The sequence below is a fragment of the Gracilinanus agilis genome, chromosome 4 (genome assembly GCF_016433145.1).
Source record: "Gracilinanus agilis isolate LMUSP501 chromosome 4, AgileGrace, whole genome shotgun sequence".
Lineage (NCBI taxonomy): Eukaryota > Metazoa > Chordata > Mammalia > Didelphimorphia > Didelphidae > Gracilinanus > Gracilinanus agilis.
Window position 1 is genome coordinate 169443390 of NC_058133.1, and position 25237 is coordinate 169468626.

Below are 25237 nucleotides of genomic sequence, written 5' to 3' on the forward strand. Positions count from 1 at the left end.
AGTTCTGAGTCTTAGACCAATGGAATAATAATTGAAATAGGTTACCACTTTGCAGTTTACAAAACACCTTCTTCCCAATCCTAGGAGAGAGGCAGATTTCCTGAATTCACTGGTTAGACATAGGACAGGTGTCCCAGGACTTCAAGCTAAACCACATCTGCCCACTCGGACAGATTCTCCCAGAAGACCCCGGGAGGGTGGAGTAAAGAGTCTGTGCGTTCATCGTGTATCGTGTGCACCTATTACCACAAGAGGGCGAGCTTTCCCAACAAACGTATAACCAACGTCCCGACGGCCACCCTAACTTCAGCAACTTCCTCCCTGGAGCAGAGGTCCCGTAGGCAGCAGCCCCAGAACTCAAAGTGAATCAGTCCTTGCCTTTAGCCATCTCCAGAGGCCCTCTTATTTGCATTTTCTCAACTCCTAAAGCCAGCCTCCAAACTCTGCTTTCCCCATGCCTTTACTCCGCTCCCCTGTTCTTATCCTCAGTTTTCCACTCTTCGACCCTAACCCCAGCTCTGTCCTTAACCTAGCGCTCCCTCATACCCAAACCTCCCATCCCCCTCTACGGAGTGGGAGGAATGAGTCGAAAGGAGAGAAGGCCATCTGTAGGAGGATGGGGAGAGGGAGCCAACGACATTGGGCGGGGGAGGCAAGAGGAGAAGGCAGCTCTGGCCTCCAGACTGGCCCTTGTGAGGTGGGCGGGCCAGAGGTGGGGCTCATGAGAGTGCCGCCTCTCCCCTTTCCCGGAGCCAGAGAAAAGAGGGAGGAATACTTCTTCCTGCCCAGGGCCCCTGGGTTCCTTCTTTTCTGTCTGCCCACTGCACCCGGGCCGTGTCTGGGTGCCAGGCTCCTTCCCCCATCCCCACAGCAGTGCCCGCCATGGCTAAAGCCTACGACCACCTCTTCAAATTGCTGCTGATTGGGGACTCAGGGGTGGGCAAGACTTGTCTGATCATTCGATTTGCGGAGGACAACTTCAACAGCACTTACATCTCCACCATTGGTGAGCCCACCGGCCCAGACAACAGATCCCACGTGGCCCCCAGACCCCTTGCTCCTGACCCTCAACTCTTCAAAGTCCCGCAGATCACCTCTCCCCATTATCCCAACTTTTCAGCCTCTCAGGAGTGAAGTCTCTCAACTTCTTACCCGTAGTCCTTCTTCACCATCAGTCTACCAATTTTCCTCAGTCACTGCCCAAATTCCTAGCCCCGACCTCCCCGAGGACTTTCAGCATCACTTCAAGTTCCCAGAAGTCCCGTTTTGTGGGACCCCTCTTCTTAGTATTCTTAGAGGTTTTCATTACCTCAGCTTCCCATCCCCCACTCTTCTCTTTGCGCTTGGGCTTTCCTCCCTTCGTACTATCTTCATTCACTTCAAATCTTCCAAGCCTATTTCCCAAACTTTTTCCCCTTATCCTCCTAACCCCAAGCCCCTAATTCTCCTGAAGAACACTCTGCATATGCGTCTGGCCAGAAATACCCAAGTCTTTATTCCTATTCCTTATCCCATCCCTATACCTCTTAGTCTCCCTGCAACTCAGACCAATAGAAGGCGGGGTGGGGAAGATTCTCAAGGGGAGGAGATCATCCTGGGGGTTAGGACTTTAGGTTTGTGATTCTGAATCCTCAAGGAGTCTAGTGGGAAAGCTAAAACCGGGGGAAGGATTACTGGGGTCTCTGACTCAGCCTGATGACTCATTCTGTCCCCCTGGGAGCCCCCAACATACAAGAAGTATGTACCCAAGTTTCCACTGAGGGTATGAGAACAATATATCCCTAGGACATACACACACAGGGATAGAGATAATTGTGTTAAGGAGATGAGAGAAGGGAAAGACTACTCCATGTTAGCTTCTTTTGCTCAGAAATAGTCTTGTGAATTCAGCCTTTCTGCTCCCTTCAACCCTATAGATATAGAAAGGGATTCCTTCTCCCCTTCTCTCTTTCTCCTTTCCCCACCCACTAACCCTCCACCTGGACTCTAATATACTTATCCCATCTCTAGGAATTGACTTCAAGATCAGAACTGTGGACATTGAGGGGAAGAAGATAAAACTTCAGGTCTGGTGAGTGAATTCTTGGAAACCTCAGCTTCTTCTTTCATTCCCCCAATACAAAATCTCATTCTACCTGTCTCCTAATCATTCCCTCTACTTGTCATTCATCTCTCTTATATATCTTCATTTTCTCCCTGCCTCTTTTGTCTCCCATATCTCCATCTCTCTGACAATCAAATGTTTACTGATCATTCATACTGTGCTGGATACTATGAAGGACAGAAAAGACATAAGGTAGGTTTCTGCTTTCATAGTGTTCACAGTCTAGTTAAGGAGACAAGACTCAACACATAGGAATTATTATTATGCAAAGAGAAGACAGTGTATGTTTAGGGGTCATCCACTGAATACACATTAATAAGTTCTTATTAGTGGGCCCATGTCCACCTGGAAGGTCTTTAGTAATATGTACCTGGTATGCATGCTGAGCTTTTTACTATTTAAAATTGTAGTTAATGGTCTGGATAATACATAGATATCATCCTTATCTGATTTCCAGGTGACACAAATCAAGGAGGGATAGCTAATATGCTGGATTTGAATCATAATTCAAAAAAAAGGTCTTGGCTGGCTTGGACCTTGGGATTAATATAATAAGATAAAAATTTTAAATGGATAAATGTATATATATATGTGTGTGTGATAAATGCTATTATGGTTTATAAAGAATAATGAAGGGGATGGTTTTAGAAAAACTTGAGAAGACTTTTATGAACTGCTGCAAAGTGAAGTGAACAGAAATGGGAGATATACAATAAAAAAGACACTCTAAAGATAAACAACTCAAAGTTTAGGGACACTGATCAACACAGTAGAGCCATAGATCCTGGGGACTCATGATAAAACATGCTATTTACTTTCAGATAGAGAAGGAATGGCCTAAAACAAAGGAGAGATTGAAAAATACATGTGTGTATGTATGTATATATATATGCATACATATACACACATACACACATGTATGTGTGAGAGAGAGAGAGACTTTTTTGGATATGGATAAGGTGAGAATTTGTTTTGCTTGACTATACATATTTGTAACAGGTTATTTTTCTTGTTTTCTTAATGAGTTGGGGAGGAGAGGTAGGAGAAATACTTTAGAAATTAAAATAAAATAAAATTGAATTCAAAAATATAAAGTTTTATATTTTGGTTCAAAATATTGATTTCACAAGTAGAAGATAGGAGGTCTGGTTAAACAACAGTTTGAAAAATCTCTAGGAGTATTAGGGGATCACAATCTCAATATAGAATGATAGTCAAAAAAGTTAATGAGATTAATAATGCATTAAGAGACATTTGTACTCTACTGGTGTCCTCAAGATGTTGGGAGATATAAAGAAGGTCTCTACACCCAATGGAATGTGGACATAAGAAAGGGAATAGACACAGACTACAATACTTTCATAAAAAATTGTATCTCATGTAAATCAGTTGCCATAATGAGGCAAAAGGAGCCTAAAAAGCATCTTCCTAAATAAACAGTTGACCTGACTTACTTCCCAAGAGGAGAGATTTGGTAACCAAAGGCAACATCTATCTGTAATATAAACTTGTTTGTAAAATAATGATAAAAGGTTATGAGCATCTCCTAGAACAGAGAAGTAATAATGGGTAAAGCCAGTCTAAAGAAAGCTTACTGAGTCTCAACTAAGAAAAAACATTCAAAGGACTTTCAAAATGAAAATGTAAGGAGAATGACACAGAAAAATGGAAAAGATCTGCAAAAATTTTCGTTAAAAGCTTTTTTTACTTTCAAGAACAGTAGAGCCAGCACACTTATACTCTAATATCATAGTCTTGGCTGTACCTATAGAGGAAGAAAAAAATGGCACTAAAGACAATAAATATAGGAGAAGCAACTGAGTTAAATCAATTCTGTACAAAAGTCAATTCTGTACAAAGAAGGTCTATGGTAGAGGTGACAAAGTTGAGAGGGCATTGATTGACCCAAAAGGTAACTGAAGGAGAGGAAAATACCAGAGATGTAGAAAAAAATCTTGGACCATATTAATGCCCTTCCCTAAAAAAAAAAAAAAAAAAGATATCAACTAACAACCTATATGCTTACTTTCTTATTTATGTAAAAATTTTCTGAGAATCATTTATATATGTATCCAGGGTATTCTCAATGAAGATATTAATATAGTGGAAAAACAGGCAGAGTTTCACAAGCCAAAATGTTCCTTGGTAGATTAAATCTGTTTCATTGTATAATTGATTAGAATAATCATATTAGCTAGCATTTATATAGTGCTTACTATGTGCCAGGCACTTTGCTGAGAGCTTTTTAAATACTATCTCATTCGATCCTCACAACCCGATACTTTTATTACCTTCATTTTACACTTGAGGAAATGAATGCAAATAAAGGTTAAGTAATTTGGCCAAGGTCACAGAAATAGTAAGCTTCTGAGGGTAGATTTGAACTCAGATCTTTCTGACTCCATACCCAGCATTCTACTTCATCACCTAGAAATAGGAGAATATGACCTCCTAGGCTTGTTGGTTGTATTATTGTTTGGAAGAGCAAATTGCCTCCTTAAAGGCTGTTTCTCATTCATACAAATGTCCCCTATACATATATCAACATTATCCAAGATTCTTTGAAAGAACAACAGAAATAATCTCTCAGCCTGTTTCATGTTAATAGCCTTTATCTCACAAAGTTGTTATGAGAATCAAATTAAGTAACATGTGGAACACTTCTCAAACTCTAAAGCACTATATAAATATTCTTCTTCTTTTTATTATTATTATTAATATATATCATGGTAGGGTACTACAAATGAACAGCAAACAAGTTGAGCCCAGTATAGAACAGAAGGAAAATTTGCCTTGAGGAAACAGATCTTTTGATTATCTGAAACTTCTCCCAGAAACAAAGGCCCATCTTTTACCTACCAATATTCTACTAGTCTTGTAAGGTCAAGAAGTCATAGAACACAACAATCTCCATAGAAGTAAGGATGGGTGTCACTCAGAGGATAATTAAGAGGCTCATGGTGGGTATTAGCAGACTGCAGCACATTAAAAAGTAAGGAAATGCAGAGAAAAATTACAGTAAATGATATCATCATCAAGATCTTGGTACGGAAGGGGAGAGGAGGAAGAAGAACAGTAGGAAAAGAAAGGGGGAGAAGAAGAAGATGAGGAGGAGGAGGAGAAGGAGGAGGAGGAAAGCCTGGTCATGTGTTGAGAACAAAAGATAACTATGGGGCATCCCCTATGCTCGATGGGAACCTGTGTGAGGAAGCCAGGAAGGAAGCTATATCCCAGCACACTGCGTGGACCCTCATGGCCAAATTATGGGAGGATAGAGGTAACCACTGATTTATTGAGAGTGGCATCATTGGAGGCAGTATGCCCACTGATTAGATTACTAGTTCATTTGTATATTTGAGTGGTAGAAGATAGGGAAACACTGAAGATTTTTGAGCTGGAGAGATAAAATGATGAAAGCAGGGTCTTAGGAAGAAAAATCAGGCAGCAGGATCATTTGAGAGGGTAGGAAGAGTCATGAAGGCCTCTTTCCTTTTTCTGTCTCATTTTTTCCCTCCATCTTCCTCATGAGTTCCTTGAATATTCTCTTTTTTTCTCCCTCATTTGATCTCTCCACTCAAATTCCAAGCTTCTTGAGGTACAAGCTTCCAATTGGTGTTGGGTGGATATAGCCTGAAAAACATGCCCTAACATCCTTCTCTCTCTGATCCCTCACCCAGGGACACAGCAGGACAAGAGAGATTCAAGACTATCACAACTGCCTACTACCGTGGGGCCATGGTATGAATGGGGAAGGCAGGACATATTATGGGCAAGAAATGAAGGTAGGGAGGTATAGAATGGGGGAATGTGGGGCCAAAATGGTTGGCAGTCAAGGAAAAGGCAAGAAGGGGCTTAGAGTAGAAGTGAAGTGGAGGGTCTGTGTGCACTGGGATTTAGGTTAGAACTTCCAAGGATGTTCTATAGGTTTGGGGGAGTGGCACCAAGGAGGTACACCATATAAGAAAAGGGCTGGGTGTAAAGTTCCTCCCCCACATTGTCTCTGTCTGTGCCTCTCTTCCCCATCCCAGGGTATTATTCTTGTCTATGACATCACAGATGAGAAATCCTTTGAGAATATTCAGAACTGGATGAAGAGTATCAAGGAGGTTTGTGTTTGAGGAGAAATACTAAAGGGGACTCAATTTATTCTTTGGGAAGGAGCCTGGGAATGCCTGAGAAAGGGGTTTAGGATGGAGAACTGGTTCATGGAGAGGTCGGGGCAGGTAAAAGGTCCTTGACATTTTAGGGCACCTTGATTCTCACCATTATCCTCATCCTTTCAGAATGCCTCAGCAGGGGTGGAGCGTCTTCTGTTGGGAAATAAGTGTGACATGGAAGTGAAGAGGAAGGTGCAGAGGGAACAGGCAGAAAAGGTAGGAGACTCCAGGGTAAGAGAAGGATAGGGGGTGGGGGTACTCAGGGTTTGTGGGGAAATGACTGGGGCTTGAGGTGGCTGAGTGCAGGTTGGTGGGCAACATGGGGAAGAGCTAGGCAGGAATGAAAGAAATAGGGAAAGGACCAAGGAGTCCAGATCAAAGTGAGGAACAGGGGAGGGATGAGGCTTAACCATCTTCTTTCTTTCTCTGCCCCAAAGCTGGCCCGAGAACATGGAATTCGATTCTTTGAGACGAGTGCTAAGTCAAGCCTAAATGTGGATGAGGTGAGGACCGGGAAGTGAGGGAACTAGAGGCTCAGTTATCCCTGTGAATGTGCCCTAATGTTACCCATAACTACTTTTTTCCTTCTTCCTTTCCTCTAGGCCTTCAGTTCTCTAGCCAGGGACATATTGTTCAAGTCGGGTCGGAGATCAGTGAGTTGGTATTCTGGAAGTGGAAAGTGAAGGGGTGGGGGCCAAAATACATTTCCTGCACTGGGAAGGGGGTGCCCTGGATGCCACTCTGAGTCTTCCACTAGCCTGACACTTCTTAGATCATAACACTAATCCCACTGTCCCACTCCAGCCCTGTCTGCCACTCTCATTTAATCCTTTCTCTTAGGGCAACAGCAACAAGGCCCCCCCAACTACTGATCTGAAGAGCTGTGAGAAGAAGAGTGGCACCAAGTGCTCCTTGGGTTAATAGCTGCTGATGACCCCAGTCCAAGACCCATCCTCTCAGCCCCTGGCCCAGAGGCTGGACCTGCTGGATTTCAGGGAGAGGGAGAGAAAAGGAGGGGAAAAAAGGAAGAGGAATTATCTTGGGGACTTGGAGAATTGGGAGGGGCAGAAGGAGAAAAGTGGGGGAGGGAGAGGGAGAGAGAGAAAGAACAAGAGATGGAGAAGAAAGAAAAAGAAATCAGAAAAGTAAATGAGAAATAGGGGAAGGGGAGAAAAGAGATAGTGAGATGAGGGAGCAAAGGAGATGTGAGAGGGGAATGGGGAAAGTGAAATGAAGAGACACATCCCCTCCTGATTCCTTCCTCTTCCTCTCCTCCAAATCTCCAGCACAAACACTAAGTGTATATATCTAATTTTTCTTCTGTTACTGGGTCATGCCCTGGGGTCAGGGTGGGGTAGGGAGCTCAGCTGGCTTAGCTCTGTCCCCTCCATACTCCCTCCTCCCAAAAGGGGAGTGGGGGCTCTGTTTTGTCACTCTAAATCTGAAAGGTCTTTTTTAGTATTAAAGACCAACATTTGCACAAACATTCTTGTTTTGGATACTTCATTCTCTCCGCCCTAGTCCATCCTCATCATTTCCTCTACTCCTTCCAACCCAATCACCATTATAAACTAGTTCATCTGTCTTATCCATAGGCCCTGCCTCAGCAATTTCACAGGTGGGAAAAATGAGCTAGGAAGGGATAGGTGAAAATGATTGTCAGCTTCTCTACCTTCCCATTTCTCTTACATCCTCAGCACCCTTGGGAAGCTACCATACCAATAGAGTAAGGAAACATCACCAGAATAAAGAGAAGATCTTGCCAGATAAATATCAATATGTAATTAATAATGAGAATTTATATAGTGCTTATTATTTATAACATATTTATTATATATTATTTATATGGTGCTATATAATCATGTATATCATATGTAATAAGCAACAAAATTATTACATGAATTATTCTAATATAAACTATATATTATAACAACTTATATATTGCTTGTTACATGCTAGGCATTCCTTGAGCTAAGCACTTTGTAAATATTTCTTATTCGATCCTCACAAAAACTCTGGAAGGTAGGTGCTATTATTCTTTCCATTTCATAATTGTGAAAACTGAAGCAAACAGAAATTAAGTGACTTGTCCAAAGTCACACAACTACGACATGTCTGAGGCTGATTTGAACTCAGTTCTTTGAGTTTAGGCACAGAGTTCTATCCACTGTGCCACCAAGCAACAGGAATGGAGAAGACATCAGTGGCAGAGTAGGAAAACACGAGACATCAAAAGAGAGTTGGGTTCAACATGGGTTGACGTGGACATGATTGGGGATGTAGACTCGAAACTACCACACCAAAGCAACTATCAACAATTTAGAAATAGGTCTTAATCAATGACACATGTTAAAACCAGTGGAAATGCTCATCTGCCATGGGGGGGGGGAGAGGAATTGGGGGGGAAGGGATGAAGGGGAAAGTAAGAGCATGAATTATGTAACCATGTTAACTTTTCAAAAAAAATATTAATAAATGTTTTTTTAAAAATAGAGAGTTGGGTTCAGATTTGCTAGCTTTCTTACCATGGACAAGTCTCAACTTCTCTGAGTTTCTTCATTTACAAAATGGGTACAATAATATTTAACTTTCTAACAATTAGAAGGCTTCAGGTAAAGATGAGTATCATCAAGAGGCATTCTTGGTCAGGTATGGACTGGATAGCTATTGCTAAGACTCTTTCCAACTTTGAATTTTAATTTGATCAGAGGTCACTGGAGACACTGGGGCAGGAAAGGTAGATTTGAGAATCTTCAGCATAGAGATGGTAATTAAATCTTTGGCACCTGAGATCACCACATAAAGTATTATAGAGGGAGAAAAGAAGAAGGCCCTGGACAGAAAACTGAGGGACATCTATGGCTACAGAATGTGATCTGGAGGAGACTGAAAAGGAACACTTAGGGAGGAGAAAAACCAGGAGAATGGTATCCCAAAATCTAGAGAGAAGAGAGTATGAAGGAGAGGATAATCAACAGTGTCAAAAGCTGCTAACAGGTCAAGGAGAATGAGATTTGGGGAAAGGCCAATGGATTTGGCAACCAAGAGGTCCTTAGTAACTTTGAAAAGGACAGTTTTAGTAGAATGATAGGGTCAGAAACTGGATTTTAAGAAGTTAAGAAGACGGTGAAGAGAGAATAGAATTGTAGACTTTCTTTGGTGTTCAGCTACAAAAGCAGAAGAGATAGAGAATGATAGTTATTGAGAATGGAAGGATCAAGTAAGGTTTTTTTCAGGATAGGGGAGAAATGGGCATGTTTGTATGCAGTCAAGAATAAACCAATAGAGAGGGAAAGATTGAAAAAAGTGAGAGTTTGGATGACAGGAGGGCAATCTGATAGATGAGACAGGATGAAATGGGATCTCGTGAATAAGTAGAGGGGGTGGCCTTGGTAAGGGGTAATTTCATTACATGAGAAAGAGGTAAAAAGGAGATGGTGTCAGAAAGCAACTGAGTGATGGGAAATGAGGAAAGAAGAATAAGGCAAAGTTATCAGCTGAGAGATTGAGAGCCAGGCCTAGAGACAGGAGGTCCTAGGTTCAAATCCAGCCTCAGACACTTCCCAGCTGTGTGACCCTGGGCAAGTCACTTGACCCCCATTGCCTACCCTTACCACTCTTCCACCTATAAGTCAATACACAGAAGTTAAGGGTTTAAAAAATAAATAAATAAATAAATAAAAAGTTACCAGCTGAGAGAGTCCATGTAGGTGGAGGCCTGGGAGGTTTGAAAGATGAATAGCTGGGAAGAACCCACTGTTGAGAGTTGGATTGTGAGTTGACAAGGGAGATATGAGTAGGACTGCCCAGCAGCAGTGAGGGCCCAGTTGAGGTTATGAAACAAAGAGCATTCATGTGAACTACAAATGTTATGGCTCTATCATAGGAAAGCTTTAGCCCTCCCATGCAGAAACCTCCTTGTCAGGTAAGGGCTTTGGGAAGCAGTTTGAAAACTACAGGAGAAATAAGTGAACAAGATTTATGGAGATTAAGACATTTCAGACCCAAGCGTGAGCATGGAGTCTTAGGTACCTTTTAAACTCCCTCCCCAAGTATCATGCTCTAATCTGTCAGAAGCAAAGCTGAAAAGTCCACAGACCTGTTCTGGGGTTGTGAGTTGAGCCAGGAGAAGCGCTCTTATACCTCTGATCCCTTGGAAGATAGGAATGGTGACAATAAGCTGATTCTGAACATGGTCTGCCTAGGGGAGGAGACCAGAAATGAGCTAAACCTAGTGGAGATTGTACCACCCCTGATGAAAATGGCAAGAAGAGTTCCTTTTGCCATCCTGAAGCCTTCAGTCCTGCCCATGGCCAATATTCAGAAACGAGCTCACTTCCCCTAACACTTTCCACCCTTAGTGGAAAGTCTTCAGGGTCAGTCCACATGAGTGGTTGTGATTTTATTATTCTGGGAAGAAGTAAAGTGAGGGGAATGAGGAAGATGAAGAGGCCGTTGAGGAAGAAGAAAAAAACCGATGAAGATTCTGATGAGAGATCCCTGGACACTTCTCTACCTAAGTCAACCAAGCGACTGGCCTCCAACAGCCAGATGGTATCTCAAAGAAAAAGAAGCTGGAGGAAGAACAGAGACCAAAGCTATGAAAGCAAGCATAGAACCCAAGAAATAAAGGCAATCTGGAGGAGAGGTAGTAAAGGCTCTCTTTGTTTTTGCAAAATCAAGAAGAGAACAGTAACTGATAATAACTATACTTAATATAATAATTATTATAAGAAACCATATAATCTGATAAAAAAAACCATAATAATAATAAAAAGTGGTATGGGCTAGGAAGGTCAAGCTGGTCAGATACTCTTTTTTTTTTTTTTTTTTTTTTTTTTAATTTTAAACCCTTAACTTCTCTGTATTGACTTATAGGTGGAAGAGTGGTAAGGGTAGGCAAAGGGGGTCAAGTGACTTGCCCAGGGTCACACAGCTGGGAAGTGTCTGAGGCCGGATTTGAACCTAGGACCTCCTGTCTCTAGGCTTGGCTCTCAATCCACTGAGCTACCCAGCTGCCCCCTGGTCAGATACTCTTAAAGCTTCAATAAATCAGTCAACAAGCATCTGTCAACCTAAATGCCAGTCACTGTGCCAGGTACTATGATATGAAACAAAAACGTAACAGTTTTGTATTTGCTCTCGAGGAATAAATGAATGAAAAACATTTTATTAAGTTCTTACTGCCAAACATTTTGCTTAGGCAGCTGGAGATAAAATTACAAAAGCAAAATAATCCTTGCCCTCAAGCTTACATTCTAATAGGGCAGCAAAGACAACACACAGAGAACAATGGTGGTCAGGGAAGGGACTTGGGGTCTGAGAAGGCCCAAAGATGGAACAGTAGGAGAGCCAACTGACACACCCCTTCTGGAGGTAATGGGGAGGATGGGGATGGAAAGGGATGATAAGTAGTAGCCAGAAGGAAATGGTTGGGTGAATATGAGGTTACATAGTTGCAGGGAAAGGAGAGTCAAGTAACTTAGCTTCTAGACGATCTCTAGTGCTCCAGTAGGAAGAAAGTTGAAGAAACTGTTTTTAGTCTATCAGGAAAGATGTGTTATATAAATATGTTTATGTGTACATGTATTTCATATGTGGGTGTATATCCTTTCACAAGATCTCTTTACATTTTACCCAACTTAAGAAAATTTTGACTCAGAAATTGTGTGTTGCAAAGCATTTCTGAAGGATATACCCCTTAAAGTGAGAGATTTTACTTCAAGGAAAAACTTGGGATCTTCAAAAGCACTTCGCAATTTCCCAAATGAAATCTAGCCCTCTCTCTTCTTCCTATACAATACTCCACTTACATTGTACACTGAGATACCAGTTGTTCCAACAATCTATCCAACTTCATGTGATAACCTAGGAAATTGGAATCCTTCATCTAAGAGGGTCAGGAGCGAAAGAATTTATTTCTGCTTTTTTGCAAGTGAAAAAATAAATGAAGCTTAGTGTTGTATTTCAGCAACCACAAACCAGTTTTCCTTCCAGTCAGTCAGAGGTCAGAGAATCTAGGTTCTTATAAAATGTGGGCATATGAACTTTGCATGGATATGGTAGGCTCAGGAAGAACCTACCTAGTATGACTCTGAATTCCTGTGTCTCCTTAACAAGGTTAAATGTCAGATAATGGGTGAATTCTTGCCCTGAGTATTTGCCTTTCCCTCTTTTAATAGCACTAGAAGGATAATTTGTTATACACCTGGGCTACACCCTTGTACTTGTTCATTTAAAGAGAGACTGGAGAGATACAAGATAAGACTACAAAAAGCCACAAAGAAATTAGAATTAAGTCCATAGAGAAAAAGGCAGTAACAGAGAGGGGGTAAAAAATGGCAGTGAAGAGAGGCTACATGCTAGACCCTTCTTTAGAGAGGAAGATTGAACATTTGTGAGGATTCTCTAGAGAACTGCACAGCGCCAGAGAGTAGCACAATGGAGTTTTTGGACCAAGAAGAAACAGCAAGGGATATAGAAGAATAAGGCTAGATTCTGTACTATGTGGACAATGTAGGTCTGCAGTAATTCCAATTACTTGTTTCTTCTTTGGGAGATTGAAATAAAGGGAATTCAACCCTAATCTAGTCTTTTTTTTTAAATTTCCCAATATAGTCTTCTAAATCTAGAGGACTATATTTGTCCCTGGGGAAAATGGAGACCTATAAAAGAAGGAAGAACTGTTTGACTGTTTATAAGTTTGGTGCAATTCCTTCAACTATATTTTTTATTGGGCTAAACAAAATTTGTGTTATATTGTACATTTTATTAGCCCAAGTCTTACATAGGAGCTGAGAGCTCTTACCCTTTTCCAAGTGGATGTAGACAAGGTAAATTCTGATATTCCCAGGGAAAATGTTTGTTGGGAATGGGTTATTAATTTATTTAGCCTACTATGTGCCAAGCACTATGCTGAGTGTTTACAAATATTATTTCATTTGACCATCACACCAATCCTGGGAGGAATGTGCCATTAGTATCTTATTTTACATTTGAGAAAACAGAGGCAGACAATGTGACTAGCCCAGGGTCACACAGTGTAAGGCAGGATGTGACTTCGTGTCTCCCGGACTTCAGGTCCAAAGCTGGGAAAATGAGCCAAAAATAAAAAAATAAAAATAAAAAACCTCAGTGAAAAGCCCCAATAATGACCTAATCTAAATAATTCCAGAATTTTGGTTTTGGGTCATAAATGCTGTGAGGAATGGCGTTAACTCTTGCAGTAAGAAAACCAGAAGGATTTCTTTGGATTAGGCATCTAATCATCTAGTGGCTGAACTGGGGTCTAAATGTATAGATAAGGTATTCTAGTAAAGAATCCTGCCTTCTTCCCTACACCTCAAAAAAAGGTAGTCCATCCAGGAATCTCAAAAGCTGCTATGCTCCAAGGCTCTACACATATAAACCCACCCATCTGAAAACTGCAATTCCCAAAAGAGAATGTTGGGGGTGGGAACCGACCCATCAGTAAAAAACTACAAGTACCATAATGCCACACGCATGGTCCGGCTGAGAGAGTTAGATAGAGGGGGAGGGGACGACACGCTTTTTCACTGGCACCACCCTTTGCCGGGACTCAACCTTTCACTCTCTGGGGTTGGGAAGGAGACAAAAGGGGCGTGCTCCAGAGTCTCTTGCGTCACAACATGGCGGTGCTGGGAGCGGAAGCCCGAATGAGACCCTGTCTCATTCCTGGGTCGCATCAGTCCGCAGAGATTTTCCTTCCCAAGCCCTCCTAGATCGGGCGGAGCGTTCTACGCTTGGATGAGGTTAAAAAATACTTGCCGATTTATCTCAACCTCCCAGGCAGGCATGCACAGATTGCGATCGCGCTAGCTATCGCGACAGTACCTTCTCCCTACCCCAACTCTCTCCTCCCTTCGCGGGGACTCCTGGGAGGGTTGCGGGGGCGAGTCTGCCTAGTGACAGAGGGGCTGGGGTGGGCAACTGCGCGCCTCTCGCCTGTCAGTCGGGTCTCAAATCTTTGTCTGGGCAGGTGCGGCGCCATGCAGCCTTCGGTCCCGACGCATCGGGAGCAGCTTCAGATGCCCTATTGGGTCGTGGAGCCCGAGACGCCCGAAACACCGTTCTGCCACCCGCGGACGCTCCTCGTCTTCTCCAGCTGGCTGCTCTTTGCCTTCATCTTCGAGCTTGGGTGAGCGGGAGGGGGAGAGGGAGGAGACCACGATGGCCGCCTGGGCCGGGAATGGGGCGAGGTGCGCAGCGCGCGCCCCCTAGGGTAGGGGCAGGTAGGTTAGTCCTGGGTCGGCTGGGTAGGTCGGAGGTCGGGTGAGGGGCTTGGGAGGGGGGGGAAACGTGTGGCGTCTTCCAGCTGACCCACGCCCCCTCTCTCCATAGGGTGACCGAGGTTGCCGCCAAGGAGAAGCCGCCGAGTAGGTGAAGGGCCCGGGGGCTGCCAAGGGAGTCTGTACTAGTCTCTCCTGGGCAGGATGGGAGAAAAAGGAGGGGGGTAGGGGAGGGACGTCCCCTGCCTTGAGGGATGGGGAAGGATGCCCCCAGTGAGAGATGGGGAGAATGGCCCATCTTAATGGCCAGAGAACTAGAGGGTGGAAGGCCTGCCTTTTCATCAACGTTCTCTCAGTAGGGTCCTCCTTCATCTCACAAACAGTAGAGTGATCTGGGGATGGATGTGTGGCATTTTTCTCTTTCAGTAAACTCCTTGGTGTCCATGCCTTGCTGGGTGGTGGAGGACTTTGTAGTGGCGAAGGAGTGTGCCCCTTGTACTACTTTCCAGGCTGTGAGTGTACTGCTGGATTTACACATGTAAACATACACACTATATTGCCCCATTTATACACATGGTGTACTGCTCCATTTATCTTCACACACTCTTCTCCCTTCCCACCTTTCTTTTGGTGGGTGAGCCATTCTTCCTCTTCTCCTTCCCCTTCCTGGGTATCTGAGCCATAGGACACAATAGCTGTCCCTATCCCAGCCTCATCCTGATTATTCACTCTACCTACCTCCTCCACAGAAAACCACTCCTGAGTGTGGTACTACTGGCTTTGTGGAGAAAATCAGTTGTTCTGGATCCAAGAGAGATGAGTTCAAAAGGTCAGTATTCTCTTACTTTGCACTGCTAAGGCCAGATACTCTATTTTAACTGATTTGGCAGATTGTTCCTCCTTTTCCTTTTTTTTTTTTCCTCCTCCATCTTTCTCCTTTGATGGGTTTATTGGGAGGGGGGTTAAACTGAAAGGGGTTTAATAAAATTTTGTCATCTTCACTGCTGGCTGTGATAGACTGTTTCTCTGCTCTCACAGCTGCCGCTCAGCAATGATGGAGCGACACCTGTTTTGGAAGTTTGAGGGGGCTGTGGTGGGAGTGGCTGCAGTCTTTGCCTGCCTTGTGATCCTTCGTCAGAGATCACTAGACCGAAAGGCCCTGGAAAAGGTCCGAAAACAAATTGAGTCCATATAAGCTCCTCACACCAATATCCTGGCATTCAACCTTTTACTCCAAGGGGGCCTGGTGGAGAAGGGTAACAGCTGGCCTGAGAGGGGAAAAGATCATATGGGGTGACCCTGGCCCCTGGAATCCTATTACTTCATCCCCTTTGCCCTTCACTTTTGTCTCCTTAATCATCAAAGAATAAAGTTAAAAACAACCCCACAACTATAATAGTTATGTTTTATTTGATGGAGGTGTAGGTTTGTGGATCAGAACAAAAAAATATCTTGGGGAAGCAGCTATGTCTCCAGTCTCCTCAACTTTTTTTTTCCTCCCTTTACCATTGTTGGGACTTATCTGAGCACACATTACTAAGAGATCCATGAAACTAGTTAAAACTTAATGTATTCATTTATTTTTAAGCAATACACCTCTCCCATCCCACAAATTGCTCCATTTGTAGGGGCGCCAACCCTTCACCTTGTTTGTGTATTTGAAGGGAGAATAAGTTACTGACCCTTTTAGGGAACAGAGGAAGGGTATGACCTCAATTTCTACTCCACCCTGAGGTCATAGGGTGTGAAGAGGGAAGGGTTATCTCACTTCAAGGAATTGAATGGTTTTTGTGGTGGCTTCCCAGGTCCTTTATCCTTTTTTCAAATCAGGTTTACATCTCATCAGCATGCTGCACAGCTCTGCCTCTTTCCTGATGGTGGCCTGGCTGGTTATTGCTCTCCTCAGGTACTCCCCCTGAGGAACCATTGGCACCCCTATCTCCTGACTGTGATACCAGGGTCCTCAAGCTGTCTGGCACATCCCTGTGAGTCAGGATGTTTCTGGAGATCACTGTGAGGGATGAAGGAAAGGATTAGGATGAGGATTTTCCTAGGCCCCAGCCTGTTGCTCTTTGCTTAACAAAGATACCCTTTCACCATCCACATACTTGGTTCCCAGCACCTCCTCACCTCCACTAGGCTTGTAAGTGTCAGACCCAATTGGCTGTTCCCTGTGAAAGGGGCTGAAGCTGGGAAGGATGATGAGGGTTAAGGAGAATATGAGGATCTAGTAAAAAAGGAGATGAGAGAAAATTGGCAAGCAGAAATCTCTGGTATCAAAATGAGGAAATAAGGGAAGAGAGGGGATGACAGAAATCTAGATGGGGGTGAGGGAGGCATAGCAGTTGGGGAGAAAGAACATTACCAGGATACAAGTGCTGGTCTGAGCAGCTTTGTTAGAGGTTTGAGCAATGAGTGCCTGCAGCTGTTGAAGTTGGGCCACCAGAGAGCTAGGAAGGGAAGAAAAAACTGTTTCTGGCCTCCAACCTTAGCAGGAAACATCAGCATACCCAAATCCCCTCCACCACCTCCATTTCACTCACATGTTGTGTCTCTCCAGCTCCTGCAGTTTCTTCTGTAGCTGCTGATTCTGCACAGAACAGGCAGCTACCCTAGGTTAAGGGAGAAAGAGTCTTGAGGATGGTCCCCAAACCAGCTGAGCATGTCAGTACACATTTGTTTACCCACATAATAAAGCACTTAAATTCCTTCTACTTGCTAGGCATTAGAGATAAAAAGACAAAATGAAACAGTTTCTGCCCTTCAGGTATTTACTTTCTATTGGGAGAAGAAAAGATCCTATAATAATACAAAAAAAATGCAAGGTAGTTTTGGAAGGAAGGGCATTAGTCACTGGGACAGGAAGGACCTTAGAAGGTGGTTCTTGAGTTGAGTCTTGAAGGAAACTAAGAGACTGAGGTGAGGAGGAGGAGGAGGGAGTATTTTTTAGATATAACTGACTGCCCCAGTTTCTGCTGAGTTTCACTCCATGTCCACACCAAGCTAAATGGCCCATGACATCTCAAACTTGGTACATCCAAAACAACTTCTTTTATCTCAAATGTCTTCTCTGAACTTCTTCCCTAGTTTTCTCAAGTTCATACTATTCTTTCAAGGCAACTTTGTGTCAAGTACAGTGTGTAAAAAAAAGGCCAATTTGTTCTGCATGGTGCAGGAAGAGCAGTAATAATAATATACAATGAGGCAGAAAAGATAGGCTCTATGAGCCCAGGTTCCTAAAGGCTTTACATGCCAAACACAAGAGTTGTTTCCTAGGAGCCATTAGAACCAATCACTGGCAGCCATGTGCAGAATAGTTTGAAGTGGGGAGAGACTTGAGACAGGGACACTAATTAGTAGGCTATTACAGTCATCCAGGTGATGAAGGGTCTGGCACAAGAAGTGATGGCACTGTGAGTAAGGAGAAGAGTTTGGATGGGAAAGACATAGAAACAAGATCTGGCAACTGATTAGACGTGAGGGAGGGAGAAGAGTGAGGAACTAAGGATAATGCAGACAAAAAACCTGAGAGAAAGGAAGAATGGTAGTGACTGACATAAATAGGAAAGTTTGGAAGAGGAGTTGGTTGGGGGGTGGGGGAGAGAGAAAGAGTTCTATTTTGGATGTGTTGTGTTTGAAATGTTTGTGAGGCATCCATTTTAAAATGTTTGAGGGCAGTTTGGTAGCAGTGGATAGAGCACCAGCTTGGAGTCAGGAAGACCTGGGTTTAAATTTGATTTTAGACACTTCATAGCTGTATGACCCTGGGCAAATCACTCAAACCTAATTGCCTAGTCCTCACTGCTCTTCTGCCTTAGAAGTAATACTTAGAATTGACTTTAAGACAGAGGGTATGGGTTTTAAAACTTTTTTTTTTTCACTGTCTGGTGGGCAGTTGTTGATGTAGAACTAGAGCTCAGAAGAGAGACTGGGACTGGATATATAGATCTGTAGATCAAGTAGTCATCTGCATAGAGACAATAAACCCATGAGTGATGATCACTAAATGAGAGAAAAAGGCAAGTAGGACATTATCTTGGGATACACTCACAATTAGGGGGCATGATATGGATGATGAACCAGCAAAGGAGCCTGAGGAGCAGTCAGACAGGAATAGGAGGAAGGAGGATAGTCATGGAAATCCAGAGAGAAAGTGGTCATCAGGATCACATGCTCCAGAGAAGAGACTAAGAAGATGGAGATTAAGAAGAAAACTTCAGATCTGACAAATGAGAGATGACTGGTGGTTGGAATTCAAAGGATGACTTTGTCGCCCATGTGATGCTCTGGACCTTGCTATAGTTTGGGGAGGAAGCTAAGGGCTCACTTTGGGGTATGATGAAATATACCTCGTCTCTAGACCATCTATGTATTCTTTCTTTCGTCGCCGGCTGTCCTGAGCAGACTGCTTATTCCTGATTTTCCTCCGAACCTTCTTAAGGACTCTTTCCTCTGCCTGGGGACCCAAAAGAACAGGGCTTAGCATTGAGTCCTTAGCTCCTCAGTGCTTAGGAAAATGTCTGCTACATAATTGCCTGTTGACTTGACACAAGTTGAACCCTTACCATTTCTCCATTGTGTTAGCTGAGGTCCTGGTTCCTCAGGGGATATACCGAGGACTCCCTATTAGGATATTCAAAGAAAGGGTTACCTTAGTGAGGGGTAGATGGTAGGGCAGAGATACCCCCTCTTGTCCTAATAGTCGCTTCTCCTCATCTGTCAGGAATAGCGCTGGGCAGTGCAGCTGGGAAGCAACAGAGAAGAGAGGGAGGAAACAGAAAAGAGAATCCCCTCCTGTTAGCATTCAGACCCCTTTACTTGCCCTTTTCCAGCTGGAAACTCCAAACCAGAAATAAAGTTCAGAATTGAGTACTTGGGGCTTAGAGGGACATGGAATAGGAACTGAGATCCTTTTTAACATTCAATTAATCTCAAAAACATATCAAGTCCTGGGAATTCCCTATGGACAGGTTTCTAAGACATTTCTTTTCATCAATCCTCCAGATACTGAGGGAGGCATCAGAAAACAGTCATGATTAAGACAGACCCTTCCCTAGTGAGAAGGCATGGCACCTCCTTTAGAAGTCTAGAGGCATTTTCAAGGACTTTGAAACTTGCAGTTAGGAGAGAACTGGTTTGAATCCTGGTTTTGACTTATTATCTGTATGACTCAGGGCAAGTCCTTTCACTTTTCTGAGCCTTACAAAATGAGGGTATTTAACTTATTTTACTTTACAGCGATGGAATAGACAGCCTTATGGATGGTGACAGCTTCTAGGAAGTGGGAAGTAAAAGGGGCAGGGCCCAGGAAGGCTGTATAGTTTCCAGCGACAGCCATTCCTGGGGCAAAGGCCCCTCCTTCTACCTAGGATCTCTAGCAAGAACTCTATACCTCATGTCAGGTGAAAAGACTCCAGAGGAGGGTAATATCTTTTTACCCAAGGGCTTCAGGAATGTGGGCCTCTGCTGCTCCAAGAGCTATAGACTATGGAGGGAAAGCTCTTGAGCAGAAGAGAAGCCTGGATCCCTCAGTCCTCCCCCAGGAAATCCCTTAATGGCACTTTTCTGTCCATTCTAGTATTTTTCCTTCATCTCATTCATTTTGCGATTTGCTTTCGTCCCATTAACTATTTGGGGCTGTAGTTCAGAATGTAGTTTATCGTAGCAGAACCAGGAGAACATTGTACATAGTAACAGCAGTATTGTAGAATGATCAACTGTAATAATAGACTTAGCTACTCTCAGCAATACAACAATCAGAGACAATTCTGAGGGACTTGGGACAAAGAATGTTCTCCAGCTCTAGAGAAAGAACTGTTGGGAGTCAGAATGCTGATTAAAGCATGCGATTTTTCACTTTAGTTTATTTTGGTTTTTATATGATTATATTCTATTCTCTTACAAAATGAACAATATAGAAATGTTTTCCATGATAATACAAGTATAACCCCAATCAGATTGTTCACCAGCTCCAGGAAGGGATAGGGAAGGGAAGGAGAGAGACAATATGGACCATATAACTCTGGAACACATACGTGGAAAATTGTTATTACATCTAATTGGTAAAGTAAAATATCTTTACAAAAACAATAACAAAAGAATGTAGTCCATCATTAGTAATAACAAGCAACATTTGTAGGGCACTTTAAGATTTGAAAGCATTTCACATACATTATCTCATTTGATCTTCACCGCCCAGTGAGGTAAGTGTTATTATCCACATTTTAAAATAAGGAAACTGAAGGTTAGGAAAAGTGACTTTCCTAAGGTCACCCAACAAGCATCTGGGGCAGGATTTGAAGTCAGGCCTTCCTGAATCCAAGTTCAACCCTCTATAGTAACAGAGGTTTCTAGAATGCTTTAAGATTAGAAAGGGGGGGAGCAGCTGGGTAGCTCAGTGGATTGAGAGTCAGGCCTAGAGATGGGAGGTCCTAGGTTCAAACCTGGATTCAGACACTTCTCAGCTGTGTGACCCTGGGCAAGTCACTTAACCCCCATTGTCTAGCCCTTACCACTCTTCTGCCTTGGAACCAATACACAGTATTGATTCCAAGATGGAAGGTAAGGGTTTAAAAAAAAAAAAAAGATTAGAAAAAGGGCAGCTAGATGGCTCAGTGGATTGAGATCTTGGCCCGGAATCAGGAAATCCTGATTCAAATCTGGCCTCAAACACAGCCTTCCTAGCTGTGCCACCCTGGACAAGTCATTTAACCCTCGTGGCCTAGCCCTTACTAGAATCAATATTAATTCTAAGATGTAAGGTAAGGGTTTAGAATTTTTTAAAAAATTTATAAAAGTACATTGCTCAAGGCAGTGCTGTGAAATAAATACAATAAATATCCCCAATGTATTGATGAGAATAAGTCAAAACCAAAATTCAAACCCAGTTCTCTCCTGACTGCAAGTTCAAGACCCTTAATAATTTTAAGATTTAGATTGGGAATTTTCTTTTTTTAAAGTTCATTTATTTATTTAATTTAGAATATTTTTCTAAGGTTACATGATTCACGTCCTCTCCTTCTCCTCCCATCCCGCTCCTGTAGTCAACGAGTAATTAATTCCACCAGGTTTTACATGTGTTATTGATCAAAATCTATTTCCATACTATTAATATTTGCAATAGAGTGATCTTTTATAAAGAAGGCACCATGTCTTCTTTTCTTTTCATTTTTTTAAACCCTTATCTGGATCAATACTGTGTATTGGTTCCAAGGCAGAAGAGTGGTAAAGGCTAAGCAATGGGGATTAAGTGACTTGCCCAGAGTCACACAGCTAGGAAGTGTCTGAAGCCACATTTGAACCTATGATCTCCCATCTCTAAGGTCTGGCTCTCAATCCACTGAGCCACCCAGCTACACCCCCCATGTCTTCTTTTTTTTATTTTTTTAAGATTTTTTTAATTCATTTTTTTAAACCCTAATATCTTTATATATATCCTTCTATATTAATTTTATTTGTTACAGGGCTAGGCAATGGGGGTCAAGTGACTTGCCCAGGGTCACACAGCTAGGAAGTGTCTGACACCAGATTTGAACCTAGGACCTCCTGTCTCTAGGCCTGACTCTCAATCCACTGAGCCATCCAGCTGCCCCACCACCATGTCTTCTTAAGGTTGGGTGGTATGCTCCTGGGGACTACCTTCAAGGCAGTCAGCACCATGTTCACTATTTACTTTCTGTAGAACCCTGAGCAGGTCCTTTAAACTCTTTTCTTATCTATAAAATGAGAGATAATTGTATTTGCTCTGACCATCTCATAGTACTATTGTAGAACTCAAACATTACTCATGTTAAGCACTTTTGTAACTTATAAAAATAAAGTACTATTCATTTATAAAATGTCATTTCTGGCCCTATTTCATATGCTGCTTATGAAGTGGCTCCCAGAGGAACAATAGGACATTGCCCCCTTTTCCTGGGAAGCTCTTGTGCTTCTCCCAAGTCTGCCTCTCCTTGGGAAGGCAGTAGGCAGTAGGCTCCTGACTCCTGCTATTTCTCTGGCAAGTGCATTGAGGAAGCCTTGCCTTCCTCAACCCCAGTTGGGCTGGATCAGTTCCCTGTACAGGTCTGTCTGGTTCTGGCAGGCATGATAAGTTTTCCCTATCCTGAACTGAATGGATAGGAATTTTACTTCTAACCTATATCTCACTCCAGCCTTTCTTGTCTCTAGTCAGTCATCTCCACTATTGCTATTTTTATGGCAAAGTTGGTCCTTGGTGCGTTTCCTCAACCTCCTCATCACTGCACCTGCTTTCGTCCTATTGTGCTGCTTCTTTTTGGCAGTATTTGAAATAGGCAGAGGGAAGGAAAGCACCCACAGGACTCACCAGTGTCTCAGGAGGCATCAAGATTCCTGTACCTATTCTGGGTTCTGGATGGGCAGAAGGGCCAGGTGGGGGATCACTGATGACGCAAGCATCAGGTATCAGCAGTGGGGGGCTCCACTGACCTGGACAGATGGACAAACAGAAGGTGAAAGGAAAATCAGAATTCAGTTGAAAGGGTGGAAAGATGATGGATTGAGAGCCAGGTCTAGAGATAGGAGGTCCTGTATTCAAATTTGACCTCATATACTTCCTGGCTGTGTGATTCTGGGCAAGTCACTTAACTTTCATTGCCTGTATCCTTATCCCTCTTCTACCTTAGACCTAGTACACAGTTCTTGATTCTAAGACAGAAGGCAAGGCTTTTATTAAAAAAAAAAATTCAATGGAGGAGATGAGAAGCTGACCAAGTGAGCTGACAGAATTAGAGATGGGCACTGGCGACAGTGCAGTCAGCACTCCCTAAAGTGTTTATTAGCTATAAAGGGAGCCCAAACTGGAGATCTAGAAATCTCTATTATACCCCTGTCTACCAATTAATTATTTATCCAGTGTCTTTTATGTGTCAGCGACTGTGGAAGGTGCCATTTACAAACTGAAAGAATGAAATCTCTCTTTAAAGAGATTACTGTCTGGTGGGGAAGCCAGTGTATTCTTGAATATATGTATATATAATAAATACAATGTAGCTACATATGAAAGCATAAAGTGGGGGGTACAGTAGCCATTGAGGAGATGGAGGAAAAGCTACTTAATCAGAGGTGTTGCTTGAGCAGCATCTAAAAAGAAGAATTCTGTGAAGCAGAAGAGAGGAAGGAAGGAATTCCAAGGCATGTGGGATGGTCAGCAGAAAGACACTGAGATGAGAGGTGGAGTTGGGATTGCGAAGGAGCAAAAGGGTTAAAGGTTAGGCTTTGCCTAGCAGAAAGGGTACAGAGCACTAACCTAGCTGGATAGAGATGAGCCCAGAGCTGGTCTGGTCAGTTTCTCCCTGCGGTCCTTCTAGGGCCCCCGTCTCATAGACAACCTCATAGAGGGCAGGAGGACTGAGAGCCATGGAGGCTAGGGGGCTGTAGGGATGCCCAGCTTCCTCCGAGATACCGCTGTCACTTCCTGGAGAAACTCTGGACTGATAGACTTCGTTGGGGTCAATGAGTAGGTTCAGGAAATCGTCAGGCTCACTCTCCTGAAGGCCCTGCAACAGTGAAAGGGAGATATGTGTCTGTAGGAATAGGAAATCTTTCCAAAGTCTTCTCAGGGCACCAAATGGTAAAGTTTCTACTGCCTTCTTTCACAGAGGTGGGAAGCAATAGAATAATTCATCCCTGACCTGGAACCTCCTTACAGGCTATTTTTGAGCTGGGAGTTCCATCATTCCTTACTCAGCTTTCTCCTCTTGGGGGGATACCACCCACCCCCATTTTCTGCTCCCCTTTCCACACATATCCTGCCCAGCCCTCACACTCACACAGCTGCTGCTCCCACTGGGTTTCCAGCCTCCCAGCCCTGGATCTTGCAGTCCAGTTTGCTCTGGCTCTCCGAATGAGGAGTGTCCTGCCAGCTCTGGGAAGGCCCTTATGGTTATGTCTTCTGAAGGTTCCAACAAGATATCCAGCAGTTCTGCGTCACCAAGTTCCATCCTCTTACTGGGGACAGTAGAAGGGATGGTGAAACTCCTTTCCAGCCCCTCTCTCCCTCTTTTCCCCCCAAGTCTGAGTTCTTGATGATCCCTCCCCTTCTCCTGCTCATCTCCCCCAGTCCCCCTTACCTGCTATTCACTCCACTTGGTTTGTGTGCCTGGTTCAGTGAATCAGGACCCTCTGAGCATTACTTATTTGGTATGGCTCCCTGGCAGATCCTAAACACTACACCTTTTCTTTCATCCAGGATCTCACATCCTGGACCTGCCAACACCCAGCCCCGCCTCCCTCAGGAGCCTGGGGAAGGGGGTGGTGGTTAGCAAAGAGATTCTCAGGGCTGGGACTGGACTCTCAGAGGATTCTGCACTCCTGGCATGCATGCCTCAGTTTACTCTTAGGCCGCACAGTCAGGAACTATCAGACTGGGAGTTACAATTGATTCTGGTGTGGGGCTCTCCCTGCTCCAGGGGCAGGGAATTTCCTTCCCACCACCGGGAGAGAACTGGAGGTTTCCCTTGGGACTATTTCCCTAGATACTTGTTCTTAGGTATTTAGGACAGTTCCGAAGAGTTGGTTGGAACGGGCTCGAACAATATGTAAATATGTTTGGCATGACGGTACGTGTATAACTCAGTTCGTTTTGCCTGCCATCTCTGGGAGGGGGGAGGGAGACAATTTGGACCATATAACTTCAGAAAACTTATGTGGAAAATTGTTATTACGGTTAATTGATAAAACAAAATATCTTTATTAAACTTTTAAAA

General features: G+C 43.4%; 3 protein-coding genes and 1 pseudogene across 4 annotated transcripts; 3 read left to right on the forward strand and 1 right to left on the reverse strand.

The window, feature by feature from the left end:
* Nucleotides 1-747: 747 nt before the first annotated feature.
* Nucleotides 748-7354, forward strand: RAB13 (RAB13, member RAS oncogene family). Of its 2 annotated transcripts, none has more exons than XM_044671597.1 (8): nucleotides 748-1006; nucleotides 2011-2071; nucleotides 5782-5842; nucleotides 6133-6210; nucleotides 6388-6477; nucleotides 6699-6764; nucleotides 6864-6922; nucleotides 7110-7354. In XM_044671597.1, the coding sequence occupies exons 1-8, from the start codon at nucleotides 883-885 to the stop codon at nucleotides 7180-7182; spliced, it is 612 nt and encodes a 203-aa protein (XP_044527532.1). In that variant the 5' UTR covers nucleotides 748-882; the 3' UTR covers nucleotides 7183-7354. The 2 variants fall into 2 exon arrangements, with proteins under 2 accessions (XP_044527532.1, XP_044527531.1); XM_044671596.1 differs by having other exon boundaries at nucleotides 6864-6914; nucleotides 7102-7354.
* Nucleotides 7355-10242: 2888 nt separating this feature from the next.
* Nucleotides 10243-10977, forward strand: LOC123246106 (annotated as a pseudogene).
* Nucleotides 10978-13898: 2921 nt separating this feature from the next.
* JTB (jumping translocation breakpoint) lies at nucleotides 13899-15900 on the forward strand. Its single transcript, XM_044673107.1, has 6 exons — nucleotides 13899-14033; nucleotides 14261-14419; nucleotides 14623-14657; nucleotides 14937-15022; nucleotides 15260-15339; nucleotides 15549-15900. The coding sequence occupies exons 1-6, from the start codon at nucleotides 14029-14031 to the stop codon at nucleotides 15703-15705; spliced, it is 522 nt and encodes a 173-aa protein (XP_044529042.1). The 5' UTR covers nucleotides 13899-14028; the 3' UTR covers nucleotides 15706-15900.
* Nucleotides 15901-16352: 452 nt separating this feature from the next.
* CREB3L4 (cAMP responsive element binding protein 3 like 4) lies at nucleotides 16353-24472 on the reverse strand. The gene is given in 10 exon segments (XM_044675866.1): nucleotides 16353-16393; nucleotides 16396-16521; nucleotides 16641-16737; nucleotides 16876-16960; nucleotides 17054-17122; nucleotides 18860-18966; nucleotides 19162-19254; nucleotides 22837-22958; nucleotides 23779-24028; nucleotides 24302-24472. Coding segments are annotated over 10 exon segments (1161 nt in total).
* Nucleotides 24473-25237: the final 765 nt, after the last annotated feature.